At 29.1% G+C, this 9,007-nt stretch overlaps 1 protein-coding gene and 1 long non-coding RNA gene across 2 annotated transcripts; one reads left to right on the top strand and one right to left on the bottom strand.

The window, feature by feature from the left end:
• Positions 1–792: 792 nt before the first annotated feature.
• Positions 793–1,739, bottom strand: LOC113776001. Its single transcript, XR_003468960.1, has 2 exons — positions 1,330–1,739; positions 793–828 (listed from the first exon to the last, which is right to left on the bottom strand). It is a non-coding gene; the product is annotated as an uncharacterized LOC113776001 (long non-coding RNA).
• Positions 1,740–1,842: 103 nt separating this feature from the next.
• Positions 1,843–9,007, top strand: LOC113774396 (superoxide dismutase [Cu-Zn] 2-like). Its single transcript, XM_027318938.1, has 7 exons — positions 1,843–1,898; positions 5,473–5,573; positions 7,733–7,828; positions 7,928–7,959; positions 8,227–8,302; positions 8,658–8,711; positions 8,864–9,007. The coding sequence occupies exons 1-7, from the start codon at positions 1,843–1,845 to the stop codon at positions 8,890–8,892; spliced, it is 444 nt and encodes a 147-aa protein (XP_027174739.1). The 3' UTR covers positions 8,893–9,007.

Genomic DNA, 9,007 nt, shown 5'->3' with positions numbered 1-9,007 from the left:
CTTATTTATATAAAACAAACACTCATATTTCTTTTTTCCATTTTTCTTACAAAATCTCATCCTCTCATGATTCTTTATTTTTAATCTTCAACTCTCTCTCTATCCTTTTTTCTTTTGTCACTCCCTTTTTAATCAAACATCTTTATTTTTAATTTATTGATGTTTTCTTACGTCTTTTAATTTTATTTTTGTCCATTAAATTAAAAAGGTTAAAAAAGAATTATTTTTTTAACCCAAATTATTTAATGCCACAATCACTTACTTTTATCTCATTTTTTGTTTCTTATCAAGTTTGCATTTCTATTTTTGATTCTCTTGACTTCTTTCGAACTCCAAACTTTCTTTTTTAAATTGCAATCTCTAAATCTCAAAACGTAAATTAAAATTTAAGTTCATAATGTCTAAATTCTCATAGATGTGAATTTTGTATAATTTCAAAATATTGTGATATTTTTGGGTTGGATTTAAGATTTTTTGGTAGATATAATTGAAATTGAGATGAAATTTATTTGTTTTAACTTATAATTCAAAAATAAATAATTTATTTTTAAAAATCCAAGTTATTCAAAAATAGTAAACTTTTCATCATGTAAAGTATTAAATTAGTCCATTACTTGTCTCATTTTGTGCATATATATATTTATATAAATTATTTTTAAAAAAATTCATTGAACCAAGGTTGAACCGGTCCGACCGGTTAAATCTCAACCCTTTCACTTCATCGGTTCAATTAACGGTCCGGTTTTTACAACATTGCCTAAAACCACAACCGCGAGACAGGCCCGCCCTTGGTTTAAGTTAACAGACACGCATGCACAAACGAGCAACCTTCATTAGGGCTGTCAACGGGCCGGGTCCGGGCCGGAATTCATTATTCCGGACCCGGACCCGAATTACTATACCGGACCCGATCCGACCCGTTTACCCGATTGGTCTTTTATTCTATGTTCCGGATCCGGGTCGGGTCTACCCGAACAAATTTAGTCAAATTTATAATTTCTAATAAAAATGAGAAAAAAAATATTTGTAAATTAATTTCTAACTAATGCAAAGAAAAAACCAAATAAGAAAAGAAATCAAATTGATTTTACTCAAATACATCACCCTAATCAAATTATATTGATAAATATATATTTTTTAAATTATTAATTCATTTATATCCGGATCCGGGTCTAATACGGGTCGGAATACTATATTCCGTATCCGACCCGTTTTTTGTTTGACAAAACGGATCCGGATCCGAATCCGGGAAACGGAATTAAATCCCTACCCATACCCGCAATAATTTCACGGATCCGGGTCTAGACCCGACCCGTTGACAGGCCTAACCTTCATGCCGGTTGGTTCCCTTTTTAAAACCAAGCATTTTAATGCTACCTTACAATTTTAAAGCTATTGAACTTTACTTTAAACATGAGTTCGTAAAACATCCTGGTTTGAAATGAAATGAAAATCGACAGACTTCTAGGTATCTGGTGAAAAACCAACAGAGCAAATTCCAAGTTTACACAGCAATCCACTCTATTATCATCTCTCCTAGGTAATCAACGATTATAACCCAAAACCAAATCGTAGATGCACTGAAATAGCTTCCAGACAGGTGCAACTTCAGTCCTGCACATTCAGTTGCAAGTTCGAAGCTTCTTGGTTCTTCCCTATCCCCTCAGCCACGTGTTCCGGTATGATGAATTGTCACGTAGAGATGCATCATGCGGCTTGTATTCCATTACATAGCTGGGCGGAAGCTTCAAATGTCGTTTAATTGCATCTCTCAGGGACATCACAGCCTAAAGACTACCCAAGAACAAATTGCAAGACCAATGGTAAAGCAGGTCTCCAGAGATGCAGAAGCTTGAGCTGACTGGTGGTCAGACGCATTGCTGTTCCACAGACTTAATGTGTTCTCGTTGAAACGAATGCTTAATACAGCACCACATATATTATCACCATAATCAAGCTGATCACCAACTAATGCTAGAACCTGCATGCATTTTTACCCCGAATATTAATTAACTACTTGCCACACTGCTAACAGTCACAATAGATCACAATTCCGTCCAGTATAGCATTGTTGCATTCCAGAATACCATAAAAACAGGTTGTCAAACAAGACAATTAAAAAGGCGAATGGAAAGAAATGATGAAACAGCCTTTTCAATCATAATATGCAACTTTTCCTAATTACAACACTTAAGTGATCAATACATCAATACTTAACTGTAAAAATGAAAGTGTGGTGCTAAAATTCAGTTTGTAAATATAGTTACTTAACTGTAATATTTCTTAGTATTATACTTTAAAAATAAAATTTAAGGAGAGAGGAAAAAGTGTAGTGTTTAGATCGATTTTTTTTTTAATCCAAAATTGCATAATAATTAGGTAAAATGCATGATTTCATTGGCCATTATCCACGTATTGTTTGGGTTTCAAATGGGTATTGGATAAAAAATAATTTGCCAAATATTATTTACTTCTATCATCAACACATTTTTTAATTATCTTTTTATTTCACATACGTCACATCAAAAAAATATTAGGGATAATTTCAAAAGCCTCCCTTGACGCTTTTCATAATTTCACCTAGTACCCTTGAAGTTTACAATATTACACTTACCTCCCTTGATCTTATAAAATGACAAAAATAACCTTAATATATTAATATTGTTCATGCAATTAAACAATCCGCTTCTGATACGCCTATGAATACATTTTACACATTTAGACATTAAATGGAAACGAAAAATAAGATTCATTTCTGGAACAACCAATTATGTTCTAAACACAATTTTGAAATCACAAACTATAAAATGCATGCATGCATGCATTAACATGTATTAGATCACAACAGCGAACTTGAAAAATGAAGACCCCAAAATCAAATTCTTACCTCGGCTCACAAATAGCTAGCTCATCTTCCCGATTTATTTCCACATCCCAGCCAATTAGAAAACCTCTGCAGATTGAAGGCCGGCCCAACAATTAAAAAAAAACGCCACACCCACAAAAATAAATAAATAAATAAAAGCAATCAAAACATTTTTTACTCTTCTATCTTTGTTGGCTAAATCCAGTATTGTTTTTTTGCTAAAAAAAACCCAGTATAAATTTATGAAATTTCCAGACCAGCCTAATAGGAGGTCCACTACTAGTATATATATATTTTTGATATAATCCACAGGTATTCGCATCCGTTTTTCAGTCTACGATTAATTCTGTTTGAACCGCGTCGAACCCATTTCAAGGGAAGTTCTTCCAACATTGTCTTTTTCATTTTCATGAATTTTAAATCCGAAACATCGTGATTAAGTGATGCAAGCCTCTTCCGCTTGCATCAACATGCGTTAATCCACTACTCGTATATACTTGTATGTTTTTAGGACTTGCCCATTATTGTAAATTAACTGCAAAGATAAACTAATAATCGGTCACCTACTACAACATAAAAGACAAAATTTTAAAATAAAAAAAGAGAATCGTATAAGTAGAAGTAGAAGAAGAAGAAGAAGACGAGGCTGTGCAAAGCCAATGGGCATAGTGAAGGCGGTGGCTGTAATCTCCGGCGGTGACAGCAACAACAACGTAAGGGGCTCTATCCAATTCCTCCAAGCAATGATGGAGCCAAGGGGGGCAGAGGGGGGCCATGGCCCCTCCTAAGTTTTGAAAAATTTAATTCATAATATGTAAATATATGTATAAGTCAAAGTTGGCCCCCCCTAATTTTTTACAATTTTAGTTTATATTATGAGAGTTTATATATATATATATATATATATATCTGTGTGTGTGTGAATTAGCCACCTTTTGATTTAATTTTTTCTTCAAAAAAAAGTTATTTATTTTTTATTGTACTAATTATTTAACATTCAAAAAATTATATAATTTGATGATCCATCGTATCATATTTACCCAATTTGATGTATTATAATAAAAGACTTAATTCATAATTATCAATGGGCTACAATAAAAATAATTACTTTATTGGTCCATATACAAATATACACCTTAGCCTAATTGATAAAAAAATTTAAAATTAGTGATCTATCTTCTTGTTGACTCATATACAAATATATAGCACAAATTACTTGAAGGCTTGGTGAAGACAAGAAATTGAGTGATATATCCTGTTATTGGCAGATTGATGATATTTGTTCTCACTCTTTCTGTATCAATTGCAACTATAGAATGTACATTTTCAATTGTGAATATAATCAAAACAAAACTCTAAATCAAGATAAAAGATAATTTCTTGAATGATTGTCTAACAATGTATATAAGAAAAAGCATGATCAAAATTTAACACTGATTCAATTATAGATGAATTTAGTTCTATGAAAGAATGTAAAACTCAATTTACTTTTAAAAAAAGAGGTTGAAATTTCAAGGTATGCTAACATAACTTTTATCTTTTATTAATTGAAAATAGTTATATTATATTGTATAGTTATATTTTTATTTTTGCACAAATGACATATTGAAGCATCTTCTCATAATGTACAATTTGGGTAGTTTGTTATGTTATAAGATTTTTAATCAAAGGTTATTTTTTGTCCTAATTTTTGTTATGACTATGCTGCATATTTATGTAATAGACATACCTTCATAATTAAAATTAAAATTTGATATTTTAAGATATCATATATTTAAATAGATGAAAATTATTTTGAACATAACATATTAAGATAATTTTGTTCAGAAAAATTTTGGCCCCCCTCCCAAGAAAAAAATCCTGGCTCCGTTTTATAGTCTATAGAATGGACATTTTCAATTATGAAAATAAAGCTCCAAAACAAGATAAAAGGTCATTTCTTGAATGATTGCCTAACAATGTACATAAAAATAGGAAGTTGTTTGAAAATTTAGCATTGATTCAATTAGAGATGAATTTAGTTCTATGAAAGAACGTAAAACTCAATTTATTTTTAATAAAAGAGGATGAAATTTCAAGGTATATTAACATAACTTTTATCTTTTTTTAATTGAAAATAATTATATTTATATTACATAGTCATATTTTTGTTTTTGCACAGGTAACATATTGGAGCATCTTCTCATAATGTGCAACTTAAGTGGTTTGTTATGTTATAAGATATTTAATCAAATATTATTTCTTATCTTAATTTTAGTTATGACTATGCTACATATTTATGAAATAGACATACCTTTATAATTAAAATTAATATTTGATATTTTAAGATGTCATATATTTAAATAAATAAAAATTAGTTTGAACATAACATATTAAGATAATTTTGTTCGAAAAAATTTTGGCCCCTCCCCAAGGAAAAAATCCTGGCTCCGTCACTGCCTCCAAGACTTCAATAGTATTGGTATGCTATCCCTCTCGCTCTCTCTCTCTCTCTGCCTCTTCTTCTTCACTTTCAGAATCTATTAAGTACTGTAGTATTATTCTGTCTACATAGCCTCAGTTGATTGATTGATTGATTATATGTAAGTCGTAACTAAACCATGAAGCCGGGGGGCGACGACCCTTGTAAAAGAAAGAATAACAGGCCTGACTCCAGGCTTCCATATTCATGCTCTTGGTGACACCACCAATGGCTGCAATTCCACTGGTACCTAGCACTCCCTTCTTACTATGCTACTGCTATCTCCCCTCTCCCCCTATTTCACTATCTCCTTATATGGGTCCCCACCCCCTAATTCAAACGGGGCGTATGCAATATATGTAGAAGAGTTAAATGCTTCGTTTGTCTAAGCCAATTCTGATTTGAAGTTGAACCATCTGATTTTTCACACGTTACTCTGCAGCTTTAGTTCATTTTATTATGAAAGACTGCACCTTTCTCTCTGTTTTTTTTGTCGGTATCTAAATATATTTACTCAACATTCCTGCATAGCATATAGGATTAAGTCGTGTAGAGTTGCTAAGCATTAGGTACAGTGTGAGGCAATTACCTGGGATATCTGAAGCATGCATTCGTTTGGATTCCTTGTTTTTGCTTCTATTTTTAAAAAACTGTTTTTCACATTCCAAATGCTACAGTAAATGTGTATTTCAAAAACAACTCCTCCAAACAATATATCAAAAACAACTCCAAATATACATCTTTAATATGTATATTTCAATTATGTATACTACTAGTTGGGTATTGGGTTAATAATTTTCTACTACTAGTTGGATTATTATCCAGATTTAATATTTATTAAGTTAGATCTATAAATTTAAATTGGATTATTTTCCCTTTATAGGAACGGTTCTTTTGATTTTTGACTAATTTCTTCTAATATTTCGTTATTACTTTATATATATATATATATATATATATATATATATATTATATTTATATAAATTTATAAATATATTTATGCAATTTTGTTTTATAATATATATTAATATATATTAAAGTGTATATTTCAATTATGTATATTAGATATAAATTATATTAATATTAATGTATATTATATATATTATACATTTATAATATTATATATTTATATATTTATTTATACATATTATAAATATTTTATTTTATTTAAAATATATTTTTATATATTTATATAAATATTATATATTATATAAATTATATATAATATAAATATGTAATTATAAATTTATATAAATATTATATATTATATATTATATATTTAATATATATTATATATGTTATATATATTATACATTTATGTAATTATACATTTATAGACATTTATATATATTTATGTATATTTATAATATACATTTATATTATGTATTATGTATAATATAATACATTTATAATACATTTATACATTTATATTAATATACATAATATTAATTATACATTTATACATAATATTAATACATTTATACATTTATATTAATTATATTAATACATTTATACATAATATTAATATATATTTATAATATATTAATTTATACATTTATAATAATATACAATTATTACATTTATAATTATATTTATATTATGTAATATATATAATATAATACATTTATAATACATTTATATATTTTTTTATAATTATATAAATATATTTATTAATAAATATTTATAAATGTATTATAAATGCATAAATGTATATAAATATTTAAACAATATAAATTATAAATTATAAATAATATTAATTATACATTTATACATTTATATAAATTATATTAATACATTTATACATAATATTAATATATATTTATAATTTATAATTTATACATTTATATAATATTCATTTATACATTTATACATTTATATTAATTATACATTTATAAATATATTTATATTAGTATTATATATAATATAATACATTTATATATTTTTATATACATATATAAATATATTTATCTATAAATATTTATAAATGTATTATAAATGCATAAATGTATATAAATATAAACATGCTTCGGAGATTTGTAATAAGTTTTTCTTCTGTTGCTCTTACGTTTCAAAGAGCCATAATACTTGATTAAGAGAATGGACAAACAGATACACTGTTTAGAAGGATGCTTAGTCACCCCCAGATACAGGTATCCTTTCTGTTTGAGGCTGTTGGCGCAGTTGGCTTGCCAAGGAGTATGGTTGCTTTGTGACTGAATATGTAGTGTATGAGCTTAGAATTCTCCTGTTTTATGTATGGCTATCCTTTTTGTGCAACTAAAGCTGCTAAATAACCAGAAAGAGATGTAATGTGGAGCTGGTTATTATGTTCTCTCATCAGGTTCGTTTAGCTGCTAAATAGCGACTCTTTGAAAGTCTGATATCTGCCCATTTTGTAATGTCAGGGCCTCATTTTAACCCACTAAAAAGGGATCATGGAGAACCATCTGATCAAAATCGTCATGCCGGTGATTTGGGGAATATTATTGCTGGTGCAGATGGTGTGTCATGAAAGACTTGTGTCTTTGGAAATGGTATTAGTTAGTCGAACACATTTTCTTTTTTCTTTTTTTTTTTAAATTTATTTTCTTGCTTTGCAGGGGTTGCTGAGATCTCAATCAAAGACATTCAGGTATAGCATTAGCAAGTTGTTCTGCTGTTTAACAAAAGATAAACTTGTTTCCTTTATCTATCTTTAGATAGCTGTGGCTCATGTCCTAGTTTTCAAGCGATGCTAAAAGGTTGAAATGTATCAGTTTCCTTACATAGTGAGGTCTTACTGATGTTAATTAGGGAACTTGACATATAATCCTTTAAGAGCAAAGTATAAGAAATGGTTGTCTCCAATTCAGGATTGTTCTCTTTAATTTTAATATCTTTTAGCTTTTCTTGTTGATAGATTCCACTTAGTAGTCCACACTCCATCTTGGGGCGAGCGGTTGTTGTGCATGCTGATCCGGATGATCTGGGAAAAGGTATGTTTATATGGATTAGGGTGTAGAAGGTGATAACTTAATGATTAAACACTAAATAGTAGTTTTGCAGTCTTGTGTTAACTGTGAAAGAGCATTTTTGACATCTTTTTGCTTGAGTTTCCTTGAAAGTATATGGAGACTTAAAAATAAATTGAATCTCCCTTGCAGTTCTTCTTGTTAAAAAATTTGATCTGCTGATAAAAGTATAAAACTTTTGCTATTGAAGTGTCTGTCTTTCAGTCCTTGTCACAAGTTAATTAATATGTGATAGTTTCAGTTCATTGGATTCAGTAAAAAAGGTTTATTTACAACTTGGAATTATTGTGTTGTAGCTAATAATTGAAGCATACAACAGGTGGACATGAACTTAGCAGGACTACTGGAAATGCTGGTGCGAGGGTTGGTTGTGGTAATTGAACTTGTTCCTCCCATTTTTCTACTAGCTTTTTTTACCTTGTATCATCAAATTCTCTTCCCCCCCACAGTTTTCTTTGAGCCAGTCATTCTTTCCTCCGTGTGTATGGTATATGGTGGCTCAAATTTTGATTTTATGCTGTGCAGGGATTATTGGGATCCAGTCATCCGTCTAGGATGGATTCCTTGCATCCAACAATAACAATAGAGTTGCTTATTTTGTAATTTTCTCATGTTGTGTGAGAAGTAAATGGTACAATAATTAACGGGAGTTGTAATTAACAACTATAA

This window comes from Coffea eugenioides, chromosome 6 (genome assembly GCF_003713205.1).
Source record: "Coffea eugenioides isolate CCC68of chromosome 6, Ceug_1.0, whole genome shotgun sequence".
In the NCBI taxonomy this organism is placed as follows: Eukaryota; Viridiplantae; Streptophyta; class Magnoliopsida; order Gentianales; family Rubiaceae; genus Coffea; species Coffea eugenioides.
Note: the sequence above shows the minus strand (reverse complement) of the source record. Positions and strands in the feature narration are given on the sequence as shown.

What these genes read in the sequence shown, in the direction of transcription:
- LOC113774396 (XM_027318938.1), top strand. Translation starts at nt 1,843, where the DNA reads ATGCAGAAGCTTGAGCTGACTGGTGGTCAGACGCATTGCTGTTCCACA. An exon ending in CAATGGCTGCAATTCCACTG is followed by an intron (nt 5,574 to 7,732) that starts GTACCTAGCACT and finishes TTGTAATGTCAG; the next exon opens with GGCCTCATTTTAACCCACTA. An exon ending in TATTATTGCTGGTGCAGATG is followed by an intron (nt 7,829 to 7,927) that starts GTGTGTCATGAA and finishes CTTGCTTTGCAG; the next exon opens with GGGTTGCTGAGATCTCAATC.